The sequence below is a fragment of the Oryctolagus cuniculus genome (assembly GCF_964237555.1).
Source record: "Oryctolagus cuniculus chromosome 16 unlocalized genomic scaffold, mOryCun1.1 SUPER_16_unloc_1, whole genome shotgun sequence".
NCBI classification, from domain to species: domain Eukaryota; kingdom Metazoa; phylum Chordata; class Mammalia; order Lagomorpha; family Leporidae; genus Oryctolagus; species Oryctolagus cuniculus.
In genome coordinates, this window is record NW_027208201.1 from 3,746,027 (window position 1) to 3,773,746 (window position 27,720).

General features: G+C 52.4%; 1 protein-coding gene across 1 annotated transcript in view; it reads left to right on the top strand.

Moving 5' to 3' along the window:
* Positions 1 to 27,720, top strand: part of ARHGEF18 (Rho/Rac guanine nucleotide exchange factor 18) — an 89,181-nt gene that overhangs the window by 6,496 nt on the left and 54,965 nt on the right. Inside the window, exons 2-10 of the mRNA XM_070067505.1 lie at positions 9,796 to 9,917; positions 17,737 to 17,996; positions 18,619 to 18,769; positions 21,391 to 21,505; positions 23,327 to 23,384; positions 23,655 to 23,699; positions 24,627 to 24,704; positions 26,220 to 26,322; positions 26,463 to 26,604. Coding sequence (XP_069923606.1) covers positions 9,796 to 9,917; positions 17,737 to 17,996; positions 18,619 to 18,769; positions 21,391 to 21,505; positions 23,327 to 23,384; positions 23,655 to 23,699; positions 24,627 to 24,704; positions 26,220 to 26,322; positions 26,463 to 26,604 — 1,074 coding nt within the window. The remainder of the gene's footprint in view (positions 1 to 9,795; positions 9,918 to 17,736; positions 17,997 to 18,618; positions 18,770 to 21,390; positions 21,506 to 23,326; positions 23,385 to 23,654; positions 23,700 to 24,626; positions 24,705 to 26,219; positions 26,323 to 26,462; positions 26,605 to 27,720) is intronic.

Below are 27,720 nucleotides of genomic sequence, written 5' to 3' on the forward strand. Positions count from 1 at the left end.
CCAGAACCGCTGAGTCCCTCGCCCTTCAGCCCGAAACCCCAGGAGCCCATGAGCTGAAGCCTCTGGCGGACCCTGGAGGCAGCCTCCGCCACTGCTGCTGGCAGCCCCGGGCTGGCAGGGATCCCCAGCCGGCTCCTGCCTCCCCAGCCTCCCCAGCCCGCGCCGCTGCCGCCGCCGCCGCCGCGCACTCACGGTCTCGCGCGCACACGGGGGTCCCATGGCTGACTCTGCACTCCACCACTCCTGGCCGGCCTTCTCCAAGCTCTGGCTGCGACGGTGGGCCTTTAAGAGAGGTAAGGGGAAGCTGCGACTGGCTGGCCCCCTCCTCCGCGCCCGGCTTCCCTGGCCCGCCCGCCATCCCCTCCCACCCCCCACCCCGACCTCCGCGCGCCCTTCCTGTCCTAGGCGCAGACCGCCTGGACTCCCCAGGAGCCGCTTCGGGCATCCTGTCTCCTTCTCTGGTCAGGCGCGGCTCCTCCCAGGCCCAGCCATGAAGTTGTCTAGTGTGGAGGACTTCCTAGGGGCACCCTGGTGACGCCCCCTGGGGTCTCTCCAGGACCAGGCTCGGGGTGGTGCATACAGGGGTGACATTCAGGGGCCGAATGGGTGGTTCGGTGTTCACCTACCCAGGGTTCCAGTGCCTCAGTTTACTTCTACGGGGGACCACAGAGTCCCTTTATCCCCTAGGGTCTCAGTGCACTGGGCTTACAAAGAGACATCTTTGCAAAGAAGAGAGGGTCAACCCTTGGAGAGAATTAGATGGTGTCTGGGACCCCAGCGGATGGAGCCAGGGACAGGTAGGGGAGAGTGAAAGGAGTTGGCCTCCTGCGTGTCCCTCACACCCCCTGCCCTCCTGTCCGAGCCCCACCTGGTCGGGCCAGCTGCACTGCTCGGCTTCGGCAAATACTGGCACCATCGGTTTTCGAGGTAGCAAGGAGTTTCCCCGAAGGAGGGGGCTGGTGGGAAAGTTCTTTAGCTCATCGTTTCCACAGACTCCTGGCAGACTTGCTGGGGTCAGGAAGCAGGCAGGAGAACCAGGGAACCCAAGGCTGGGGTTGGGAACAGAGAGGGCGGCTGGGAAATGGGGCCGCAATAGAAAAGACGACTGACATGCAGAGTACAGCCACTGCCCGTGGTTGAGCCCTTGCAGAGTTGAGCTCAGAGAGGCTGAGTGACTTGCCCCATGTCACACAGCAGGTGCAGCACCAGAGGAGCCCGGATTTGAAGCCAGTCATGTGTGAGGCCGCCTTTGGGATGTGTTCTGAATGGGGTCCCCTGGGAGGGATTTCCAGTCCATCTGTGGATGGCGATCCTGGGGAGTCCTCCTGAAGGCTCTGCTCTCCTCCTGGCCGCCCAGCCCACCCTGCCTCCCACACAGGTCGATGATGTAATTTATAGGCCAGCAGGTGGGGGAATGAGCTCCGAGAACCTCGGCGACTTTTACACCCTTTTATGGCTGGTGCTCGGGGGATGGAGGAGGAGGAGGCTGCCTGGGACCTGAACTCAGGCTGATGGCGGCTGCTTGGATGGAGGTGGGAGCAGGGAGCACCTCCCCCTGCCACAGCTTAGCTCTCCTGGGAGAGGGTCTCCCTCGCAGCATCTCTCCTGTCTCTAGCTCTGGGCTGAATGGGTATTTTGTGTCCTTCTTAAGCTCTGTCGTTTGCTGTCAGAGCCCTGAGTCAGACTTCCTGAAGCAATGCTGGGGTTCAGCATGGTGGGGGGTGGGGCGGGCAAGTCTCCGGAGAGAAGGACGGAGACCATTGCTGAGTTTCCCTGAGGTAGGATCCTCTCCCTGCCTCTTGCCCTCGTCTGTTCCAGCTACCCATTCTGGCCATGCTCTTTCATTCATTTCCACATTTATAATAAGTGCACACGGAATGAGTGAGTTCCGGGTCGCACTTCGGTTCCCTTCCTGCTAGACTTCTGTGCCACCATTCTGCCCCCCTACCTTCTACATCTTTACCCATCATCCCCTCAGAATGCAATCTCCTGAATGGGGTGCATCACAGCACCTGGACACGGTTGTGTCATTTACCTGCCGACTATCCACCCAGTCATCCAGACAACCGGACACTAACCCATTCATCCATCCACTCACCTATACACATATGCATACATACACCCGTCTACCCACCCATCCGTTCATTCACCACCCACCTATTCATCCACGTATCCAAACACCCATTCATCTACTCAGTTATGCATATATACGTACACGCATTCACCCATCCATCCATCCATCTGCCCATAACCTACCTACCCACTCCTCCATCCATCCATTCACTTATACATATATACATCTACTCACCCATCCATCCGTCCGTTCATCCATCCATCCACCAATCCATATATCCATACACACATTCATCCACCCAGTCAACCACTCATCCACCCACTCACTGATCCTTCTTTCCTTCCTCCCATCCATCCAACTATCCATCCTTTCATCACCAAACTTAGGAGCACTGACTATACCCAGCCTAAATCAGCACAGGACAACCAAAAGGTTGTGAACCCTCGTTTTGAATTCAGAAATATCTGAGTTCAAATCTGTGCTCTTCCTTGTAACATACTGATCTTGGTTAAAAAAAAAAAAAAAAAGAAAAATAGCACACCTGTGTAAGCCTCAGCATTCCCTCTATAAGATGAGAACTCATAGGGTTGCTGTGAAGATAAGAAGTCCAGGATGGGTTTAGCGTAGGCTAGGCATATAGGAAGTGACCACTGTGTATATGATTTTACTACTTGGAACTTGTGTGTATAAAAGTGGATCATAGGCCGGTGCTGCAGCTCACTAGGCTAATCCTCCGCCTGCGGCGCCAGCACACCGGGTTCTAGTCCCAGTTGGGGTGCCAGATTCTGTCCCGGTTGCTGCTCTTCCAGTCCAGCTCTCTGCTGTGGCCCAGGAGTGCAGTGGAGCATGGCCCAAGTCCTTGGGCCCTGCACCCGCATGGGAGACCAGGAGAAGCACCTGGCTCCTGGCTTCAGATCAGCATGGTGCACCAGCTGCAGCACGCCAGCTGTAGCAGCCATTGGAGGGTGAACCAACGGAAAAAGGAAGACCTTTCTCTCTGTCTCTCTCTCTCTCTCTCTCACTGTCCACTCTGCCTGTCAAAAAAAAAAAAAAAGTAAATCATATACTGTCCTTGCCCTCACAGACCTCATACCCTGGAGCAGGGATCAGCAAATCTTTCTGTAAAGGAATAGGCAATAAATCCCTTCAGTTTTATAGGCCATGTGGTCTCTGAAGCAGCTTCTGCATCTGACACTGTAGTGCAAAAGCAGTCATGGATGATACACACATGAATGGGTATGGCTGTGTGAATATAAGATTTTATCTACAAAATCAGGCAGTGAGCTGGATTTGGTCCATAGCCTACAGAGCCCTGATTTGAGGGATGGCAAGTCAAGTACTGCATGGGTAGAGTGAGGAGATATCCAAAGTCCTCTGGCTAAAACTATCCACATGGGATCCAACAGAGCCCTTGGTTGCAAGGGTAAGGAGGGAAATGGGACCATTACAGAAATAGGCAGGATAGTGGTGAGTCTGGGACTCATGTGTGAGAGAAGGAGTTGAGAGGGTTGACTGAAAAGGTCTCTGTGTATCAAGCCAAAGGAACTGCAGTCTATGGTGGGCTGCAGTAGAAGGGGAGTGACCATCAGAGTATTGTGTCCAATTCCAGAACAGAAGATGGACCAGAGAGGAGAGATTGGAGACTGAGGGTCAGTGGAAACTGTAGTCTATAGTCTATAGTACAAGGGTTGAAGCTCAGCCCATGATACAAGGTGAGGATTCATCCTGTGACACTGGGATCGGGGCTCAGACTGACATGAGGATTGAGGCTCAGTGTATGATATAAGATCTGGATTTGTCCTGTGACACCAGGATTGGAGCTCAGTCTATGACACAAATGTTGGGGCTCAGCCTAGTACACAAGATCAGGACTCAGCCTGTAACACTGGGATCAGGGCTCAGTCTGTGACATCAAGAATTGAAGTTGTGTAGGGAGAGCTATAATGGGAAAGAGGCTGATATTAAGACAGTGGCAGAGTAAAGAAGGGATGGAATAGAGAAATGTCATAGAGGCGAAATCAGCAGGACTTGGTGTCCTGAGGGGAGAGGAAGAGCTGAGGCTAGCTCCAGGTGTCTGGTCTGCTCACTGGGAACACAGGATGGCTGCACCCGTATGGGGATACAGGAGAGGAAGGGAAATTGAGGTCGGGACAGCTTGGTATTGGGGTGTGTGAGCCACTATTGGGTAGTGATGACAAAATCTGGAGCTCAGAGAAGAGAACCTGCCACCAAAATCAGAGCTCAGTGTGTGACCCCAGGATCAGGGCTCAGCCTGGGACCAGGTTGAGGCTTCAGTTTGTGATCGGACTTGGGGTTCAGTTTATGGCACTAGGATAGGGGCTTGGGATATGACACCAACAACCAGGCTCAACCTGTGAGAGCGGAATGAGGCTCAGCTATGGCAGCAAGATCAGGGCTCAGGATATACCACAAGGATCAGAGCTTAGATCATGGCTTCGGGATGAGGTTCAGTCAGTGACACTGGGATCAGGGCCCAACCTATTATAGTAGGATGAGACTCAGTATATGAAACCAGGAGGAAGCTCAGTTTATGATGCAAAAACTGAGGCTCAATCTGTGAAACAGTGTCAGAGTTGACGTCATCATCAGGTCAAGTTCAATCTGCTCCCGGGTCAGAATCTTCCACATAAAAGCTGAACTCATCCCTGCTCTTTCGCCTTTAGCTTTTGGACCCTGGCCCTTCAGGGTTCACAGATACAGGGCGTGGGATTCTGCCTTTGGCCTCTCCAGGCTGTAAGAGTTCTGCCTGCTGAGGTAGACAGACCCTGGAGGCTCACCTCCAGCCTCTACTTGACCGGCAGACGGCAATGGCCCTTTCTTCCTGAGCTCCCATAAGCCTCCAGGACACATCCCCACATCTGGCTTTTCTCCTCCTTCACAGCCTGTGTGTTTATTTCCCACATTTCTCTGAGTCATAGATGCTGCCCTGACTTCAGGGCAGGGGATGGGGAGATGCAAAGCTCCACAAGGGCAGAGTCCTCGCCACAGGCCAGGGAAGGCGGCCAGGAAAACGGCCATGGCAGAAACCATGGCATTGTTTATCCATTCACTGTTGATGCAAGGTTAGCCTCCGAATGCATTTGCCTTGAACTGAGCATAGCTGAAACCTCAGACCCCTTGTGCACCTGCCCCAACCAGTGCTCTAGCAACTTCTTTGTAACCACTTTATTGAGAAGTAATTCATGCACCATACAATTTACCCATTTTCAAATAAAGATTTGTCTATTTATTTACAAGTTAGAGTTAGAGAGAGAGAGAGAGAGAGAGAGAGCTCTTTCATCTGCTGGTTCACTCCCTCAAATGACTGCAATGGCCGGAGCTAGGTTGAGCTGAAACCAGGAACCTGGAAATCCATCGGGGTCTCCCATGTGTGTTCAGGGTCACAAGCACTTGGGCCATCTTTTGCTGCTTTCCCAGGTGCATTAGCAGGGAGCTGGATTGGAAGCGGAGCAACTGGAACTTGACCAGCACCCATATGGGCCAGCAGAGGCTTAACCTGCTGCGCCACACGCCAGCCCTCAAATTACCGATGTGAAGTATATAATTCAGTGGGTTCTGGGTGTATGCGCAGCATTGTACAACCATGATTGCATCCACTTTAGAACATTTTCCTCAAACAGAAGCTTGCATCCTTTATTTCTCAACTCATAATCCTCCAGTCCTCCCCCTAAGCCAGCCTTGAACAACGACAGGGACATTTCGTGTACATGGAGTTCTTGACTGTGTGTTCTTTGGTGACTGGTTGCCTTGACATAATGTAATGTTTTCAAGGGTTATCTCTGCTGAATTATGTGCCAGCACTTCATTCCATTTTGTGGCTGAATAGTATTCCATTATGTAGATAGACCACATTGTGTTTAGCCATCACATCCATGAAAAGAGATTTAGATTATTTCTACCTTTTGGCTGTTGGAAAAAAAAATACTTGTTCTTTTTTATAAAGTTTATTTATTTATTTAAAAGGCAGAGTTACAGAGAGAGAGAGAGAGAGAGAGAGAGAGATCTTCCATTCTCTTGTTCACTCCCCAAATGGCCAAAATGGTCAAGGCAGAGCCAGGCTGACACCAAGAGCCAGGAGCTCCATCTGGGTCTCCCACATGGATAACAGGGACTCAAGCACTTGGGCCATCTTCTGCTGCTTTCTTAGATGCATTAGCAGGGAGCTGGGTTGGAAGCAGAGCAGCCAGGATTCAAAGAAGTGCCCATATGGGATGCTGGCATCACAGGCTGTGGCTTAGTCCACTGCATCACACAGTGGGCCCCAGGGATAATACGGCTATACACAGGCATATACATGTTTCTGGACAGATGGATGTTTTCCAGTCTCCAGGGTAACAACCTATGAGTGAAATTCCTGGGTCACATGCTAACCCTAAAATTGATTTTCTGAGGAACTGCCCTTCTATTTATCAATCTCCTTGGGATTTTTTGATACACATGCAGGTGCACATGTAACTCATTTCATTCATGTATTTATAAAATGGTTTAATTTCTGCCGTGGCTCTTGGTATGGCCTGATGCTCTTGGTATGTGCCAAGGACCCCAGAAATTTTGCATTCATAATTGTTTTTAAAGATTTATTTATTTATTACAGAGAGAATTACAGAGAGAGGGAGAGACAGAGACAGAGAGAGACAGAGATCTTCCATCTGCTGTTAACTCCCTAGCTGGCTGCTATGGCCAGCGTTGGGCCAGGAACTGCTCCCAAGTCTCCCACGTGGGTGGCAGAGACTCAAACACTTGGGCTATCTTCTGCTGTTTTTTCCCAGGCCATTAGCAGGGAGCTGGACCAGAAGTGGAGCAGCCAGGATATGAACCAATGCCAATATGGGATGCCAGCATCACAGGTGTCGGCTTTACCTGCTGAACCATGACACCAGCCACAAATTCATAATTTTTTATTCTTTTGCTTAAAGAAGGCTGCTCAAGTTGGAAAAGATCAGACTCCCAAGACTTTATAAGCATTTTTGTTCACACAGCTGAAAGCAGGGTGACGGTGAGGTGGCTGCAGACAGCCCCATCTCTGCCCACCGCTCCCTGTGCCTCCGTATTAGGATGCAGAGTGGCGTCTTCACCTTCTCTTCCCCTCTGCTAGCAGCAGGAGTTAAAGACAGGGCCCCCAGCCACACACTTTGCAGGGGGAACTCTGGGGTATTGTTGACAATCACCCTTGCTTTTATAAAAGGACTTTCCCCCTACAAACTGGGGCGTTGAGCCTCAGGGAAGCCGAGCTGTGGAGTGAACAGGAACTAACCTGGCACTTTCCCAAGGTGTCTGCCGTGCCACTCCCAGTCCCCATTTCTGTCCCACCTCGGGAAGTTACTGCTTTCCCAGTGAACATGATGATCATTCCTCACGTGTGTCCCCCTCAATGGTCTATTCCCTCTCTTCTACCTTCACCCACCCCTCCAGCCTCACCTCCAGGCATTCTCCATCCATCCATGCATCCTTCTGTCCATCTACCCAGCCATCCACTCTTCCTCACATTCATAAGCCCTACCATCCATCCATCCATTTCTCCATCACCCGTCCACTCTCCCATTCACCTGTCCATCCTCCCTTCTACCCATCCATCCAAACTACATACATCTTTCCATCTATCCACCCATCCATCCACTCTACCATATATACAGTCTTCCTTATGTATTCTCTATCCCTCCATCCATCCATCCGTGTATCCATCATTCATCCACTCTTCTGTTCCCCCATCCATCCATCCATCCACTCTTCCTTATGTACACTCTACCTCTACCCTATGTATGCTCTAACTTTCCATCCATCCATCTGTGTATCCATCATTCATCCACTCTTCCATCCCCCATCCTTCCATCCATCCATCCACTCAACAGTACCTGTGGTATGTTTGGGAAGGTGGTATTAGAGGGGAAATAAGGAGAATCTAGATAACAAGGCAATGGGATGTACACTCAGGAGAGGCACAAGATCTTTGGAAGTTGGGGGTTGGACAGGGGTTTTTGGGGGGAGAAGGGTATGATCTTCATGCAAGGTCATGTGAGGGTATGAATGGGAAAGTTCACAGGCAGCAAGAACAAGATACAGCAGGCAGATCCTTGAGGCATCAGTAGCTGGGCCAAGAGATTCAACTTTTTTCCTATAAGTGGTGAGGAGCCTGCCTAGAAAATTGAATAAGCAGGGGTGGACATGATCCAGCCACAGTGCAGGGAGCTCCAGAAGAGAGAAAGCCACTCTTCCAGCAACAGAGGGCTCAGCCCAAGCCCTAGCGTTAAGCCAGGGCACCCTGTTGACCTAGAGGACAAGGAAAGCACAAAGAATGGCCAAGCACCAGGACCAGTGCTTGACGTACAATCCTTACCAAGCCCCTGAAGGGTGGACATTGCCATACCCGCCTCCCATTTCTCAGAGAGACACTTCCTGGACTTGTGCAATTGTTAGTGGCAGGTCCTGGTTGGCCCCAGAGCCCTGAGTTTCTCCTCTCTTTCCGTCCCACCCAGAATTAACTCGGAGTTAATTGGAGGGAGAGAGGAGGGCTTGAGGAGAAGGGGACAACCTGAAGTTCCACCCTCAGAGACTCTTCTTCAAATGTGGGCATCTGATCTGTGAACCCCTTAGCACCACCCCCAAATAAAGGCTTTCTGATAGGCATAACAAATGGATTTCAGCTCATGATCAGCTGGAGACAGCTGCTGGAAATGTATGCAGGGATGATTCTGAATGGCTCAGCAGGAAGGAGTTTCATTGTTGATTGCAAATGTCTGCTACAGGCTCAGGGTGGAAAAGAAGTAGCATGGATGTTGGCTGAAAAGTTGCATGTGGACCGCTGTTACGGCATGTCAGTCTAAGCCACTGCTTGCAGTGCCAGCATCCCATATAAGCACCGATTCAAGAGCTGGCTGCTCAACTTCTGACCCAGCTCCCTACTAATGCACCTGGGAAAGCAGCAAAAAATGGTCCAAGTGCTTGGAACCATGCCACCCATATGGAAGACCCAGATGGAATTCCAGGCTCCTGACTTCATCCTGGCCCAGCCCCAGCCATTGCAGCCACTTGGGGAGTGAACCAGGGATGGAAAATCTCAATCTCTGTTCCTGCCTCCTTCTCTGTCTCTCCCCCCAACTTTTGTGTGTGTGTGTGTGTCCCTCTCTCTCTATAATTCTGCCTTTCAAATTAGTACATACATCTTTAAAAAAGAAACTTCTTGGAGCTGGCACCCAAGCATCTTGGTACCTGCATCCCATATGAGACTGGTTCACGTCCCAGGTGCTCTGCTTCCTATCACGCTCCCTGCTAATGCACCTGGGAAAGCAGCAGGTGACAGTCCAAGTGCTTGGGTCCCTGTACCCATGCAGGAGACCCAGATGGCATTCCTGGATCCTGGCTCTTCAGCCTGGCCCAGATCCTGCCATTGCAGCCACTTAGGGAGTGAACCAGTGATGGAAGATTCCTCTTTCTCTCTCTCTCTCTCTCTCTCTCTCTCTCTCTCTCTCTCTCCATACCTCCCTCCCCCCTTCTCCCTTTCTCTCCATAACTCTGCCTTTCAAATAAATAATTTTTTAAAAAAAGAAAGATCATTAAAAGATCTTTGCTAAGACCTCAGTCCCTTCCTCACCACCATCACCCCCATTTACAGATGAGAAAACTGAGACCCAGAGCAAGCAGCAGCAGATGCAGGCATTGGGTGCCAGCTTAGCCCTGACTCCTGGGCTCTGCTTTCTCCACAGGCTCAGAGCCCAAGCCATGCGCCCCGTCCTATGACTCAGGAGCCTCGGCCCCAGCCACGAAGAGCAGCAGTGGACCCTGGAAGTCTGGCCCGCACTTCTTCTCCACCATGGAGGACGAGCAGGCAGGTGTCCGGCTGCTGAGATGGGCAGGGGCTGATGACAACAGTGTTTAGCCCAGGCATGTTGCCAAGCCTTTACATACATCATTTTCTCAGTGAGCTCTCGTCAGAGCTGGGCAAGCAGTTACAAACTGGTTTTACAGATGAAGACACTGGCGTTCTTTCTGGAACAGACAGAGGGAGGGAAGGCAGGTGGGTGGGTAACAGGGTGGATGGATGGGTAGAAGAAGTGGAGGGAAGAAGGAGGGAGGGAGGGAGAGAGATGGATAGATGGATGCATGGAAGGAAGATAGGTAGATGGATGGATAGAAGGGAGGGAGGGCGGGCAGGCGGAGGGCAGGGAGGCAGGAAAAGCAAATGCAACTTAGAAAGGCATTCTGCCCTAGTTCAGCTCCCTTGGCAGCTAAGCAAGAAGCCCGACCTCATCTGACTGCACAGCTGCATCCTTGCCCTCTGCCCTGGTTACCCGTTCTCCAAGCATTTGACTTGGGAAGCCGGGCCCCTGGAAGAAAGGCCCTCAGTGGTGCAGGTCCATGATGGACCTCATGTCAGGCCCTGGGCTGGTTCTGGGGCTCCTCCTGTCCGACTTCAGGTTCCAGGGAAGGGCATGCTGGGGTGGAGAGCAGGACATTGCCTGGCCAGCTCCTCATTCCTCCAGGAAGCCCTCCTGGAGTGAGCTGCAGGCTCGGTTGTCCCCCAGCCTGCTGCCTGGAATCTTCCATCACACTTGATTCTAACAGCTAGGTTATTAGTTACTATCAATCAGCTCCGTGCAGTCAGGGGATCCCTATTACTCCATCTAGGGCTGTCAGAGACCTGTGAAGAGGCAGGTCCCTGACTCTGGAAATGCAAGATATCTCCATGCACTGACCAAGGGCATGCCACGGGCAGGACCCCATGCCCACACTGCCCAGTGTGGACCGTGTCACCCACACAGTGGCCCTGCAAGAGAGCAGCAGTACCCCCATTTTAGAGAAGAAAAGACTGAGACTCAGAGTGTAGCCAAGGTCACATTCAACTCGTACAAACCACAGCTCAGATGAAAACCTAGACTGAGGTCTTCCTACCTGACTGTTGTTCAAGACCATCTTCCCTTTATCTTTAGATAGATAGATAGATAGATAGATTTGAAAAGCAGAGTTACAGAGAGAGGAAAGAGAGAGAGAGAGGGAGAGAGGGAGAGAGGGAGAGAGAATGAGATCTTCCATCTGCTGGTTCACTCCCCAAATGGCTGCAACAGCCAGGGCTGGGCCAGGGTGAAGCCAGGAGCCTGGAACTCCAGCCGGGTCTCCCACAAGGATCCAAGCACTTGGGCCATCTTCTTCTGCATTCACAGGTCATTAGCAGGGAGTTGGATTAAAGTGGAGTAGCCAAGACTTGAACCGGTGCCCATGTGGGATGCTGGCACCACAGGCGGGGGCTTTACCCATTCCACACATCGGGTGTCCCTATCCAAAATGCTTGAGACTAGAAAGAATTGTTTTTCTTTTTTTTAGAGTGTTGAATATTTGCACACCCATAATGAGACATCTTGGGGATGGGACCCAAGTCTAAACACAAGACTCAAATGTCTCATGCACGTCCTACACACATAGCTTGAAGGTACTTTTACACACTATTTTCAGTGCACCTGCGTTTTGACCTTGACCCACACCCATGATTCCAAGTGTGGAATTTTCCACTTGAGGGTGTCACATTGGGGCTTGAAAACTTTTCAGAGCATATCAGACTTGAGGTTTTACAGTGAGGGATGCTCAGCCCGTATCTGCTTGCTATTTTGTTTGCTGGTGTTTGCTGTTGTTGTTGTTTACATGACAGCATGGAACCAGAGAAACAATTTGCCCCAAGTTGCTTTGATGTGCTATTTTCTTTTAAGAGTGAGCAAGATGAACAACTATTTACATTTTTAAAAGTAAAAGTGTACTCTCGGACTATATAAAAAGCATACATGCCAAGCACCCGTCTGAACAGTGGGGACTCCTGGGATGTTTTGACTCCGGGTTTGACTTTGGAAGGAGGGGGAGCAGCCATCCCTCACGGCTCCCACAGGCCTGGGAGACGGAGCCTGGATTTACTGTATCCTCTGTGGGGTGCCAGGGCTGGTGCATTAGTGTTTCATCGGATGCTTGGAAAGGCCCCTGTTGGGCTGGCTCCCATCTTTTCTAACCCAAGAAATAAATGTTGGGGGAAAGGTGCAAGCTCGCAGGACAAGGTGCCCTGCTCCACCCCCTCATCTTCAGCGTCCTTGCTGGTGCCGAGCCTGGGACAGCCTGTGCCCCACATGTCCCCCCTCCTCCTCCCCCGCCCCAGCTCTGGCCTGGCTCTCACCTCTGCCTCGGATGAGGGAGGCCCGGCCCAAGCCAAGAGCCTGCCCTGATGTGTTTATATTTAGCAAAGGATAAAAACCAGAGGCATGAGGAAACAGCAGAAGAGACAGGAGCCAGCAGGAGGCTGTCCAGACACCGGGGATAGGAACGGACCCATCCCCTGGGCTGGGGGAAGGCGAGAACCAAAAGGAGGCTGCCGTGGAAGCCACAAGGAGGCCAGGCCACGCTGAGGCAGCAGGAGCTGGAGTAAGAAGGGGACAGAGAAGTGGGGTGCTTGTGTTGAGAGGGCAGAGGAAGGAAGAGGAGTCAGTGTGGCTGGGAGGGAACCCAGGACAGTGGCCCCAAAGGAGAGGATCAAGAAAGAAGGGGGTGCTAGAAACCAATATGGTGGATGCTAAACAAGTGTGGGGTGGGAAGAGGCAGCCGTGCAAACTCCCACTTCTGGGTGGAGGCCCAGGACAGGAGGGGGAAGGGGCCCCAATGGATATTTGGCTAATTCACAATAGCAGAAAGGTAGAAGCCTCGGGGTATCCATCAACAGACCAGTGGGTAAATGTAACGTAGTGCATCCATGCAATGGAATGGTACTTAGCCTAAAAAGGGAGGGGATTCTGACACCTGCTGCAAGGTGGAGGGCCCTTGGGGACATCAGGGACACAGAAGGACAAACCCTGCAGGATCCCACTCCTAGCAAGGTCCCCATAGCCATCAGAACCACAGAGATAGGATGCAGTGTTGGGGTGGGAGTGCTAGGGGCTGGGGAGGGAGTGTTTCCTGGGGACAGAGCTTCAGTCTGGGCAGAGAAGGCTTTGGAGACGGACAGTGGTGAACTGAGTGCTTAAAAATGGTTCAAGCTGCATATTTTGTGTTCTGTGGCCATGATGGAAGGAAGAGACAGGGAGAGGCCAGTCCTGTGACGAGATCACATGAGTGAGGGCAGGAGAAAGAGGAAGCCCCAGAGAAGTCCCTGTGCCTGGCAGCCCCTCCTCACCCATCCACATCCCCGTGCATGGCCCCCACCCACTTCTGGCCACACACAACCTGAGCTGGCCCAGGGCCTGGCTTTGCTTTGCAGGTTTTCTCTGCTTTACATTAGAAGCTTCCCTGAAAATCCCCCAAGCGAAAGGTTTTGGGGACTGTAACAAACATCCTCGAGGCTGCAGAACTACATAAAGAGAGGCTTGCATGGCTCTTGGTTCTGGGGGTTCCAGGTGAAGGCATAGTCCTGGGGCAGCACGGGGTGGCACATGGCAGGAATCAGGGAGCACACACATGTGTATGTGTGGGTGCACGTACACTTGTGTATATGCGCACTATGTGTGTATGAGTGTGTCTATATGTGTATCTGTATTGTGCATGTGTATGATTGTGTGTTTATGCACATGTATTCATGTATGTATGTGTACATGTATGTGTGCATATGTGTGTGGTTGCACATGTGTGTGGTGTATATGTGTCATGTGCATATGTACGCACTGTGTATTGTGCATGTGTGTATGCTGTATGTGTGTGCGTGTGTATATCATGTGCTTGCATGCATGTATGTGTATTGTGCATATGTATTACATGTGTGTTTGTGCACGTGTGGGCATATGCATTGTGTGTGCATTATGTGTATTTTGTGTTGCATATATGTATGTGTGTGCTTGTGGTTTCTATGTGTGCATGTGTATATGTGCATGTCTCTGCATGTGTGTATGTGTGAATAAGTATGTGTGTATACATGCACGCTTGAGTTTATCTGTGTATGAATGCATATGTGTATGCATATGTATTTGTGCACATATGGGTGTGTGTGTGCATGTATGTTTGTGTGCATGTGTGTGCATTTTGTGTTTGTGCATGTGAGTGTTCACCTGTCTCATATCTCTTCTTAGAAAACCACCGAATTCAATCACAACGTTTGTGATGCCCCTATCACCTCCCACCTCTTTTATTTATTTGAAAGGTCTCTCTCTCTCTGTAACTCTGCTTCTCAAGTAAATAAATAAAATATTTATTTTTAAAAAAGATTTTAATAAATAAAATCTTTCTTTTTAAAAAATATTTTATTTATTTACTTGAGAGGCAGAGTTACAGACAGTGAGAGGGAGAGACAGAGAGAGAGGTCTTCCTTCAGTTGGTTCACTCCCCAGATGGCCGCAAGGCTGGAGCTGCGCTGATCTGAAGCCAGGAGCCTGGAGCTTCCTCTGGGTCTCCCACGCGGGTGCAGGGGCTCAAGCACTTGAGTCATCTTCCACTGCTATCCCAGGCCACAGCAGAGAGCTGGATTGGAGGAGGAGCAGCCAGGACTAGAACCAGTGCCCATTTCGGTTGCCGGCACCACAGGCAGAGGATTAACCTACTGCGCCATGACGCCGGCCCCAAATAAATAAAACTTAAAAAAAAAAAAACACACACACACAAGGCCCCCCTAGGGACAGGTGTTTGGTTAGATGCTGCTGGGACACCTGTGTCCCAGTGGGGAGTGCCTGGGTTTGTGTCCAGTTTCCCACTGCTGCACACCCTGGGAGGCAGCAGGTGATGGCCCAAATAGTTTGGTCCCTCCCACTGACAAAGGATTCCTGGACTGAGTTCCCACTTCCATCGGCCCCATCTGTTGCAGGCATTTGGGGAATGAACCAGTGGATGAGAAATCTCTCTCTCCTACTTTTCAAATAAATAAAATAAATAGCTTCTTGGGGAGAGAGAGAGAGAGAGAGAGAGAGAGAGAGAGATATCTTCCATCTGCTTATTCATTCCCCCAAAAAGTTGCAATGGGCGGGTGGGGCCAGACCGAAGCCAGGAACTTCATCCTGGTCTCCCACAGGGGTGCAGGGGCCCAGGTGCTTGGGTTATCACCTGCTGCTTTCTCAGATGCATTAGCAGGGAGCTGGATCAGAAGTGGAGCAGCTCCCAGTGCTCCAATATGGGATGCTGGTGTCACAGATGGTGGCTTAACCCACAGCACCACAGCACCAGCCCTGGCAGTGCCTCCATGCAAGCTTCCTGCAGAATTCAGGAGACAGGGGACAGGTCCCCTTAGGGTTAGAGTCTGTCCTGGGGCCTCACAAGGAGCAATGGGGGAGGCCCCCCCATCCAGCAAGTCCTGCCTGGGAAGAATCCTAACAAAGCGGGGGGAGGAGCAGCTCCTGTCATGCAGATCCCGTGGGCTCAGGGGAGCCAGGAAGGCAGTCTTGAGGGCACAACAAAGGTGGGTTTTGAAGAGTGCATAGTTCTCCAGCTAGGCTCTGGGTGGGCTGGGTGGGAGAACCGATTTTTCATGGAACAAAGTCTGGAAAGAATAGCAAATAGGGGCCGGTGCTGCGGCTCAACAGGCTAATCCTCCACCTAGTGGCACCGGCACACCGGGTTCTAGTCCCAGTCGGGGCGCCGGATTCTTTCCTGGTTGCCCCTCTTCCAGGCCAGCTCTCTGCTGTAGCCCGGGTGTGCAGTGGAGGATGGCCCAAGTCCTTGGGCCCTGCACCCCAAGGGAGACCAGGAGAAGCACCTGGCTCCTGCCTTCGGATCAGCGTGGTGTGCCAGCCGTGGCGGCCACTGGAGGGTGAACCAACGGCAAAAGGAAGACCTTTGTCTCTCTCTCTCTCTCACTATCCACTCTGCCTGTCAAAAAAAAAAAAAAAAAGAATAGCAAATAGGGTGAGGAGGAGTGGGTGACAGAAGTGACGGGCAGGAGATGCCCAGCAGAAAGAATCAATGAGAGAAGTGAGAACAGTAGAGAAAGCGCCCAGAGCGTGGGACAGAACAGAACTGGGTAGGAGTGTGGCCTCCGCGCACCGAGGCTCCAAACCGGGAAAGTGGGGCGACAGTGCCCTCTGGTGGATGAAGGAGACCGTGGCGTGTTGGTGCTCGGCTTTGCAGCCCGGGTCTGCGCCAGCGCGTCTTAGACCGCAAGCCTTGGCGTGTCTCGGGCTGGGCCTGAGCTGCCAACTGCTGGGTAAGGAAAGGTGTTATTAAAGGTGATTGACAAAGTCAGGTATTCCAGGTTCCACCCTGGCAGGAGGCAGCGGGAACAGGAGGGCAGGATCCAATATAGATTCAGCATCCCTCACCCAAAAGTCCAAGAATGCGTCAAAAACCGAGACGTTCTGATTACCAATAAGATGCCAGTTGAAAGTCCCATACCTGACCTTGTGGGGTGAAATATGAAAACGCAGGTGCACTAGAACCAGGGTCTAAGGTGTGTGTGCCAGGTGCACAAGTGTGCTTCAAACAATTGATGGAAAATGCAATGAATAGAGAAGTTTGTTTTGGTGCAAAAAGATTTGAAATCCAGGCATAGCTTTTGCATAATGCACATTTTCCAGGAACTTTTGTAAGTTCCTGGATGCATGGATTTCATATGCATATGCATGGATTTCATATGCATGGATTTCAAAAATGTTTTGCACCAAAATAAGCTTGTCTTTTAATTCCCTTTTCCATAAGCCTTTTGGGAAAAAAAAATAAAAGGTTATATAGGAGATTACATTGTATGAGTGAATCAAATGATCACATTTGTATACATTATATACACATATCACATTGTATGTATGTATATTATATACATGTATCAAATCATCACATAATTATTATGTGTCAATTGGAAGGCGTTTGGATAACAAGTACCAAAACAGATCTACTAACAAGTTTTCCTGTTCCATAGCAGAGTTGGGTAACTGTAGTTCACAATACTGTGTTGTACTGGGTGAAACACTCAAGGGAATTAGTAGCCTGCAAACATAAAGACAAGACAAGAAAATGGAAATGCTAAGTGCCTGATCTGATCATTATGTGCTGTGCACTATATCCCATAAAAATGTACAAGTATTACACATTAATCAAAAAAGTTTAAACAAGAAATGATGCATGAGATAAAAATATAGTTAAATTTTCATTAAAGGAAAACAAAGAATGTTTCATTCTGCAAAAATAAATAAATAAAATTAAAATAAGCTGATCGGGAGCACATATGTGGCCTAGCAGTAAGACACCCATATCCCATATCAGAGTACCCAGGTTCAAGTCCCCCTGCCGCTCCTGACTCCAGCTTCCTGCTAATGCAGACACTGGGAGGCAGCCAGCGATGGTTCAAGAAATTGGCTTCCTAGCACATGTATGGGAGACCTGGATTGTGGTCCTCATGGTCCTCGTTCCCAGCTCCAGTCCTGGGCCCACCCCCAGCTGTTGCAGGCATTTGGGAAGTGTCTGCTCTCCCCTCCCTCCCTCTGAATAGACACATCTTTGAAATGATTAGCTGCTGAGCCCCCATGGCAGAGGTGATTATGCTAACTGCCTAAGAGGATCAGACAGAGACTCAGCCAGGCAGGTGCTTGGCCAAGGCTAGGAAGACGTGGAAACCCAGGCTTCTGACCCCTTTGGGAATAGAGCACCCAGCCCATATTGGAGGGAAGGGAGCTAGGTAGCACGCGCAGATTGGGGACTGGGTGCCTTGTGGCCAGGAGACCCCAATCCCTGCTGCCCCTCAGTCAATGCCACCTTCTTCTGCCCTATAGGAGGATGGCTTTCCAAATCGGCTGGGTGAGAGTGCAGAGGACCTCAGCCTGGACTTGGAGGCTCTCCAGGGAAGTGTGTATCTCCAGGACCTGGGCCTGGAGGCCCCCTCGCACAGCCAGCCTGGGGGGGCTCAGGGCAACAGCCCCCCCAGCGAAGAAACAGGAGGAGACTCGCCCTTCACCAGCTCAGTGGAGGCCCAGGGCCTGCTCAAGAGGCGCAGCTGGGAGAGGTCGCGGAGCTGTTCTGAGAACTGGCAGAGGTCAGCCCCTCAGCCCTTCCCACCTTCCACGATGCGTCCCCAGGACAGAGCCAGGGCCCAGGCCACGCTGTCTCACTGCTCCTGCATTTTCTAGCTCTCAGATCACTGGGTGGGGGGGTGTCATAGCCAGCTCCAAACATCCTCTTCTAACACGCATGAGCACAGAGTGCAAATGCCCAGATCCACGTGCATGCTGCTAGCGTGTGCGTGCACAAGCCCAGACTGTAGATGGCACTCACAAGAGCCCACATGTACAACACCCCTGTGCACACTGAATGACACGCCATGCCTAACAGCTTGCATGCACAAAGCCACAGGTGCACTTGGGACCAAAACACAGGTGTGTGCTGGGCTCCATACCCCTCACCCTCTGGCAGCTTCACAAATAGCTGGAGGCAGTAACTTTGGCTACCCCAGCCACCCTTGTCCTTCTAAGTCAACCCAAGTGGAAATTCAGCCCATGCAAAAATGGCAGATCGGCTACCCCAATGCAGCTGCCACAGTTTAATCAGGTTCCCCTCTAGACTCTGTTCTGTGGCCTGTCCATCCCTCCACATCCTGGAGGGATTCAGATGGGTGACAAGTCCCAGTGAAACTTCACTTCTCTCCCTCCTCTCCCCAGGCTCAGCTTTGACGCCTCGGCTGTGGACAAAGGGCCCTGTCTCCCTCGGACACTGGCTAGCTTCGCCCTGAACCTGTCTGGAGAGGGGCTGAAGACTTGGACCCAAGGGTGTCTGCCCGGCGGCAGGACCCCAGCAGAACAGTCACGCAAGGTGGGTGTAACCAGCAGCTGCCCCTGAGAACAGCTCACCTCCGGGCCAGAAGCCAGTGCTGGGGGTGGGAGAAGAGCCTCACCCCTACCTGGCAGGACTCACATGTCATGGTGGGGAGGAGGGAGGGTTCCATGATGTGGGAGTTGGGGGGGGGACCTTTCTTCTGCCAAGATAGTGAGAACATCATTTGCAGGCTGTACAAAAGTGCCAGCTTAAAACCGAGCCTCCTGGCCGGCGCCATGGCTCAACAGGCTAATCCTCCACCCAGCAGCGCCGGCACACCGGGTTCTAGTCCCGGTCGGGGCACCGGATTCTTTCCCGGTTACCCCTCTTCCAGGCCAGCTCTCTGCTGTGGCCCGGGAAGGCAGTGGAGGATGGCCCAAGTGCTTGGGCCCTGCACCCCATGGGAAACCAGGAGAAGCACCTGGCTCCTGCCTTCGGATCAGCGTGGTGCGCCAGCCACAGCGCACCAGCCATGGCGGCCATTGGAGGGTGAACCAACGGGAAAAGGAAGACCTTTCTCTCTGTCTCTCTCTCTCTCTCTCTCTCACTGTCCACTCTGCCTGTCAAAAAAAAAAAAAAAAAAAAAAAAAAACACCGAGCCTCCTGTACATGCACTGGATTTTAAGTCCCACCTACAGCTGCTGGCCTTGGCAGGGCTGGGTCGGATGACTTTGCGAGCCTTACCCGGCCACAGGATGGACACTCCTCACCCTGGCCGCTGGACCGCATGACCGGCCCCTCGCCGAGCCCTGCGATTCCACCTGCATGGTCAGGCCTTTGCCACTAATAGCACGATGCCACAGACTGGGTGGGTGGCAGAGAGACGAGGCTTACCTGGGCTCACGGTTCTGCACATCCAAGGTCAAGGGGGTCTATATCTGGGGATGGCCTTCTTGTTGGAAGAATCCTGAAGGTGTACATGGCACTGTACATGGCAGCACATGTGTGTGTGCGTGCACCGAGTGTGTGTGTGATCTGTATGTGCACTGAGTGTCGCTATGTATGTGTGTGTCTGCACTGAGTCTGTGCCTTTCTGTGTGTGTCCATGTGTGTATATGTGAGTCTGTGTATCTGTTGTATGTGGATGTGTGTCTGTGTGCCTGTGTGTGAGTAGTGTGTGTCTGTGTGTGTCCATGAGTGTGTGTGTCCATGTGTCTGTGTGTGTATCTGTGTGTTTATGCACTGAGTCTGTGTGTGAGTCTATATGTGTATGTCTCTGTGTGTGCATGTCTGTATGCCTGTGTGTGTGTCTATGCACTGAGTCTGTGTGCCTGTGCCTTTCTGTGTATGTCCATGTGTGTGTCTGTGTGTGTGAATCTGTGTGTCTGTTGTGTGTTTGTCTGTATGTGTGCATGTCTGTGTGCCTGTGTGTGAGTCTGTGTGTGTCTGTGTGTCCATGTGTGCCTGTATGTGTCTGTGTGTTTATGCACTGCGTCTGTGTGTGAGTCTATGTGTGTGTGCCTGTGTGTGTGTCTGTGTGTTTATGCACTGAGTCTGTGTGTGTGTGTCTGTGTGTGTGTGTCTGCCCATCTTCTGGTCCCCCCTCCTCTCACAGAGCCAGCAGGACTCCATCCTGATGACCTTGTCTGACCCTGCTCACCTCCCAGAGGTCCCCCCACACACACTCACCATGGTCACGTGAAGCCTCCACCCTCTCAGTAATAGCACGTGGGGACTGAACTCCAGCACGAAAGCAGGCGTGTGGCACAGCAGTTAAGATGCTTCCCAGGATGCCCAATCTGGTATCCGAGTGCCTGGGTTGAAGTCCCGACTCTGCTTCCAATTCCAGCTTCCTGTGAATGTAGACCCTGGGAAGCAGCTGGTGATGGCTGCCGTACTTGGAACCCTGCAATCCACATGGTTGAGTTTCCAGCTCCTGGCTTTGGTCTGGCCCAGCCTCAGTTATTGCCAGCATTCGGGGAATGAACTAGAAGGTGGAAGATCTCTCTCTTTCTCCATCTCTGCTTTCTCTGCCTTTCGTTCTTTCTTTTTTTTAAGATTTATTTATTTATTTATTTATTTATTTATTTGAAAGGCAGATTTACAGAGAGGCAGAGAGAGAGAGAAAGGACTTCTGTCTGCTGGTTCACTCCCCAAATAGCTGCAACACTAGAGCTGCGCAGATCCAAAGCCAGGAGCCAGGAGGTTCCTCCAGGTCTCCCACATGGGTGCAGGGGCCCAAGGACTTGGGCCATCTTCTGCTGCTTTCCCAGGCCACAGAAGAGAGCTGGATCAGAAATGGAGCAGCTGGGACTTGAACCAGCGTCCATATGAGGCTGCAGGCTGCGGCTCTACCCAATACACCACAGCACCAGCCCCACACCTTTCAAATAAAACAAAAACAAAAATATCTTTTTCAATTAAAAAAAAAAAAAAGCCCTCCAGCGTGAGCTTCAGAGGGGACAAAACCTACTCAAGGGGCCGGTGTTGTAGTGCAGAGGGATAAGCCGGCACCTGTGATGCTGGCCTTCCACATGTGCCCCGTGGCTGGGGGAAGTACGTGCATCCCCAGGTTCTGTGGAAGTGACCCTGGCCACGGCTGGGGAGCCGGGCCTGGCAGGGCTGCTCCTGCAGTCCAGGCCACCTTCTGGGCTCACAGAAATGCTTGTTTCCCACAGGGGTGTGAAAGCCCTGAGAAAAGAGGGCGGTCACGGTCTGTGCCCACATCCTGTGATGAGATCAGCTCCCTGAACATTGCTCCGGGTCTGGGCAGAGATGCTCCGCCTGTGCAAGGTGACCTGGTTGGGGTGGGGGTGGGGTGGGGCGGGGTGGGTCTTAAGAGGAGGCTCCCCCCAGATGAAGCCTCCATTGGGACCCAGAGAAGGGAAAGGAGCTGATGGAAGACTCGGGGTCCCTTCGGTGGGAATGGGGCCCCTGTAGCATCTGCCCTGACCCCTGGACTGCCTCTCTCTCTCTGTCTCTCTGACTCTCTCTGTCTTTACCTCCCTCTCTGTCTCTGAATCTCTTCTTGCCTTGGGCAGTTTTCGTAACTATAGCAAAATTCCTGAGGCTAACTTGGCAAATAAAAGAGCTTGACTTTGAGCTGGTGGCTGTGGAGGAGCAGGGTGTAGGTGAGGACATTCTTGGGGACACAGTTCCAAGGCCACCCAGGATGCCTTTATCTATGGGATGCATCCCCCACTTGACAAACTGGCCAGAATTCAGGCGCCGTGGCTCACTTGGTTAATCCTCTGCCTGCGGCACCGGCTTCCCATATGGGTGTCGGGTACAAGTCCCAGTTGCTCCTCTTCCAGTCCAGCTCTCTGCTGTGGCCCAGGAGGGCAGTGGAGCTTGGGTCCTTGCACCCGCATGGAAGACCAGGAAGAAGCACCCGGCTCCTGGCTTCAGACTGGCGCAGCGCCGGCCGTAGTGGCCATTTGGGGAGTGAACCAACGGGAAGGAAGACCTTTCTCTCTGTCTCTCTGTCTCTCTCTCACCGTCTGTAACTCTACCAGTCCAAAAAAAAAAAAAAAAAAAAAAAACTGGTCAGGATTCAGTTGTGGGGGCTGCACCCCAGAGACCCCAGCCCACCTCCTCATTTCCCAGTGGCCCCACCTCTGAACACCATAGTCAATGACGTCTTTGCTTTCTCAGTGCCACGGACCTAAGCCTTTGGGGATGAAGTTCCTGCAGGGGCTCAGGGACTACTCCCAGCACTGGGGAATAGAGAGACACTTGGTGCAGTGGTTAAAATGCTTGGAGGGGCCAGCACTGCCTTGGCAAATAAAGCTGCCTCCATCCCATATGGGCACCGGTTCAAGTCCCAGCTGCTCCACTCACCATCAGCTCCCTGCTGGTGCACCTGGGAAAACAGCAGCAGATGGCCCAGGTGTTTGGGCCCCTGCACCCATATGAGAGACCCAGAAGGAGCTCCTGGCTCCTGGCTTCAACCTGGCCAAGACCTAGCTGTTGCAGCCACTTGGGGAGAGAACCAGTAGATGAAAGATTCTCTCTTTCTCTGTAACTGTGCCTCTCAAAAACATAAAAATCATTTTTTAAAGAAAGACACTTGGGACACATACGCTGGTGCCTGGAGTCAAGACCTGGCTGTGCTCCCCATACCAGGTCCCTGCTGATGCACACCCTGGGAGGCAGCAGTGGGTCCCTGTCTTCCACGTGGGAGACCCGGATGGAGTTCCAGGCTCCTGGCTTTGGCCTGGCTCAGCCCCCAATATTGCAGGAATTTAGGGACTGAACTGGCAGATGGGAGATCTCTGTCTCTCTGCCTTTCAAATAAATACACCAAGAACTCGACTGGCCTCACCAGTGTCAGTCAAACCTCTCTCATCTAAGATCTACCCTTTCCTGATGCACCTCTGGGCTTCTGTGGTCTCCTCTGGGGGCGGGGATAATGCATGGATCTCCTTAGGGAGTTTCCTAGGCTGTCATGTGTAAAGTGCTTAGTAGATTCTGAGCACTCACAAGAGGCTGAGGATACCTCCACCCTGGCTCTCTGCTCCCTCCCTGCCTCTCCTCCCTGGATGGCAGCCAGGTGGGCAGGTACAGGGCTGGTCTCCTCACACCTGTGCACCCTGGGGTGCGGGCTGCTTCCAGGCCTAGAGCCGCCAGTGCTGGAGTGTGTGGAAAAGGACCACGTGGAGCCGGATCGCGTGTAAGTGTCTGCCCTGCATTGGGGAAGGGACTCCCGGGGTGGGGGTGGGGGTGCTGGCTGAGAGAGGGAGGGCGGGGAATAGGAGGCATGGGTAGTGTGAGTGGCTGTGCCCAGCCACCACCCCTGTCAATCTCCCATACTCACCATCCCTCTCCTGGGGGAGGGACCAGAGGCGATCTCAACACAGCAGGCTGGGGCCCATCTCGGGGGATGCCTCTGTGATCCAGAGTGGATCTGGAGCCGCTTTGACCCCTCCCTAACCTCCCACAGGTTGATGGTCCAGCAAGTGCTTCATGAACTTCGCCAGTATCATGGGTAGGTGGGCAGGGGTCAGGTGTAGGGGCAGGTATAGTGGAAGGCAGAAATGGAAGACAGGTACAAGAGCTGACAGGTAGGGAGGACAGCTGTTGGGGATAGGCCTAAGAGTGGCCAGAGGGGCCAGTATTCTGGTGCACTAGGTTAAGCTACCACCTGTGATGCTAGCACCCAATATGGGCAGTGGTTCGAGTCCCGTCTGCTCCACTTCAGAAAGCAGAGGAAGATGGCTAAAATGCTTGGGCCCCTGTCACCCATGCGGGAGACCCAGATGGAGTTCCAGGCTCCTGGCTTCAGCCTGGCCCAGCCCTAGCCATTGCAGCCATCTGGGGAGTGAACCAGCAGATGGAAGATCTCTTTGTCTCTTCCTTTCTCTGTAGCTCTGCCTTTCAAGTAAATAAATAAATCTTTTTTAAAAGAAAAAAAAAGAGTGGACAGAAATGGGGGATAGGTACAAGAGTGGACAGACACGGGAGACAGGTGAAGAAGAGGACTGTAGGAGACAGGTCGAGGAGAAGTGTGGCAGACAGGCGTGGAGATGTAATGGGACACAGAGACGTAGAGAAGACAGAGCTGTGGGTGGGAACTGGGAACAGCAGAGCTGGAGAGGAACAAGCCACTGCAGCCCCTTGGCACCGCTGCAAACGACATTAGGTGCATTTGCCTAAGATCCTGCAGCTTGATAGATTATCTGCCTGCCTGCTGCACTGGCATTCTCCCGCCAAGATGTGTCACTGCCATCTGCCAGAAACCCACCCCCTGCCGACACCGTGTCTGTGGACAGGTCTACAATGGCATGGCCCAGCGGGCTCTCAGACATGGCACCTGGCATACACCAGCGCACTGAAGCTCTGAGGGGTGGGAGAGGAGGAAGCTGGCGAGGGAGACCCTTGACCCACCCGTCTGTTCCCTCTGTTTCTCCTGCAGGGCCCGGCAGAGGGCTCACATGTCTGCCAGCCCTGGGGGAGCCCACTCCAGCCTCACCTGGTTTGAGTTCCTGTCTGAGTGAGTACACAGAGCTGCTGCAGGTGGGGCCAGCGCTGGGTTGGAACAAGCACTTACCAATAGCCTTCTCTATAGGACACCATGTGCTGTGGACAGGAGCTGAGGTCCCCCACCAGGGAAATGGCCAGGACTGCTGGGGAGTCAGGGAAGGGAGGACATCCTGGGAGGGCAGAGGAAGACTTCCTGGAGGAGGTGACAACCCTGAGCTGGGTTCTGAAGGAAGAGCAGGAGTTTGCCATACAAGGGCTCTTCAAAAATTCCTGGAGGAGTAGGCACTTAGCCTGGTGGTTAAGGCACCCGCATCTTACATCAGTGTCTGGGTTCAATTCCTAGCTCTGGCTCCTGCCCCCAGCTTGCCATCAATGCAGATCCTGAGAGGCAGCAGGGATGGCTCAAGTGGTGGGGTTCCTGTCACCCATGTAGGAGACCTGGGCTGAGTCCCTGGTTCCTGGATTCAGCCACCATGGGCATTTGGGGAATGAACCAGTGGATGAGATCTCTGTGTGTGTGTGCATCTGCCTCTGTCTTGCAAATAAATAAAATATTTTTTTAATTTCTAAAAATTAAGTAAATTTTGGTACAAAATAAATTGAAATTGTATCACCAAGCAGCATTCAAAAAATTCTTGTGAAATGCATATTACAAAAATCTATGATTTCAAAGTCTTTTGGCACCAAAATAATTTTTTTTATTTTCTAAAAAGATTTATCCATTTATTTATTTGAAAGGGATAGTAACAACAGAAAGAGAGGAAGAGGAGGGAGGGAGGGGGAGAGAGAGAGAGAGAATGAGACCCTTTCATCTGCTGGTGTACTCCCCTCCCCAAATGGCCACAACATCCAGGAGTCAGGAACTCCATCTGGGTCTCCATGTGGGTGCAGGTACTAGAGCCATCATTGCCCTCCCAGGTGCATTAGCAGGGAGCTGGATCAGAAGCAGAGCAGCCAGAACTTGAACTGGTGCTCCCATATGGGATGCTGGCTCTGCAGGTGGCAGCTTCACCTGCTGCACCACAACACTGGCCCCTAAACATATCTTTTGATTCTATTTTTCCATGAACACTTTGAAGTACCTGGTAAGTATTAAATAGAGTGTTGCAGGGGAAGGGGTGTTGGCCGTCTGGGGGTGGGGGAAGGACTTGGCTGTGCCGTGAGGATGGAGCATGCATGGGGAGGTGCAGGATACAAGAAGAATGGGCAGGATTGAAAGGTCAGCCAGGTATGGGGCAGGGGAGCCTGGGTGTGAAGGAGAAGGAGGAATCAGAAGTAGCCAGAGTGAGGATGTCCAAGCTAGGTCCATCGAGGGACCTCCAGACCGAGAGACCACCTGTAAAGCCCATCCCTGGGGGCTTCTGGATGTTTGTTGAGTGAAGGAGTGAAGGAGAGGAGGAGGAAGAGAGGGAGTCGGGGGCCATGCAAGGGGTAAGCAGAACTGGGAGTCCTCGGGGAGACAGGCTCAAGGAGCATGTCACAGGGCTGTCTCAGAAGGGCCTGTGTCCCCCTGCCCCCCACCCAGGAGTGAGGATGGCTCCTGCAAGAACGAGAAGAGCGACAAGAGCACCAGGGTGAAGCGTAGGCTGAGCTCCCTCCGCAGCCGAGTCACCAGGCAGAAGGAGAAGGTGAGGGCCAGGGTGGGGCAGGGCGTGGCGGGGAAGCTCTCTCTTTCTCTCCCACCCCCCCCCCAAGCCAGGATGCACCGGGCATGAAGGGGCAGCCCCTGCAGAGGACATGCTAACACCCACCTCTGTCCCCCGCACAGGGAAAGAGCCCGATGCATTTGAAGGACAAGGCCCCGGACGGCCGGGAGAGGCGGGAGTGCATCAGTGGGCACCAGCTGGTGCAAGGGACCTTCCTGGGCCACTCGAGCTGCCCGCTGTGCGGCAAACCCTTCCTGAGTGCCGGTGAGTCAGCTGGGCGGCCAATGCCCGCCTCTGGATGGCAGGGGTTTTCCTTCTGCTCACGCCACTGGCTCCTCTGCTGTGTTGGTCTTCGTTTCACTTCAGCCTTGCCTGGCAAGGGCAGACCTCAGTGGCTCCGAGGGAATAGGAGCTCTGGGGTTATCTCGCAATTTGGCAAAACTCCTTTTAGCATCATAGCATTGGCCCTGGCAAGAAGTCCTGAGAAGTACTAATCAGGGATCTCGCTCCATATTCCCCAGCCTTGGTTTGTCTGATGTTTTCTCATAGGCACACGGAGGATGTGTTGGGGACTTTGGGACCTTGTTCCATTGTGTCAGGAGTACAGGCTAGCTGCCTGATGTCCCTGGCGATGTTGACCTTAATCACCGGGTTAAGGTGACGTCTCTCAGGTCTAGTTTTCCTTTTTCTTTCTTTATTCTTTGGAAGCTAATCCTGACATCCAGCCCACCCTCAGGGTGGCAGGAATTAAACTCTGGTGTTGGAGACATCATTTGATTTTTAGGACAAATCTTGGAAATGGGGGAAGATTTGAGTTTGTATCGAAGAAACAATGTGCAGCTCTTAGCAAGGTGCCTGGTAGGAATGAAGAATGGTATCTTTTATCTTCCTCTTCCTCCTCCTCCTCTTCCTCATCACGTGATGTTCTGGTTGTCTAAAGGCTTTTGGCCGGGTGGAGGCAGTGCCTGCATTTAAATCACAGAACATAGCCTTGTGCTCTGACCACCCCCCCCAGCTGTGTCAGAAGGCACACAGCACCAGAGCACCTGTGTGTCACTCCCAGCAGGCTGAGAATGGGCGCCAACTCAGTATCACTCCCCCAGAGACCTGCCTGCCACCCTGGGTATTCAAAGCTGGACATTACTATCTGTCAGGTAGAGGGAATGACCTTGTGCTAGGTTAACTGGAAGGGACAATGAGTCATATACTGCAGGTAATCAGGGGAGGTGTGTCCCTAGGGCAAAGCTGTGGTGCCTTCCCAGGGGCCAGCCCAGTGACCAAACACCATTGCTGATGGTCCTGCTCCTGATGTTGACCTTCATGGTCTGAGCCCACCCATCCTTCCATCCTCTCTCCCATGGCTCAGCCACCCGAGACGAC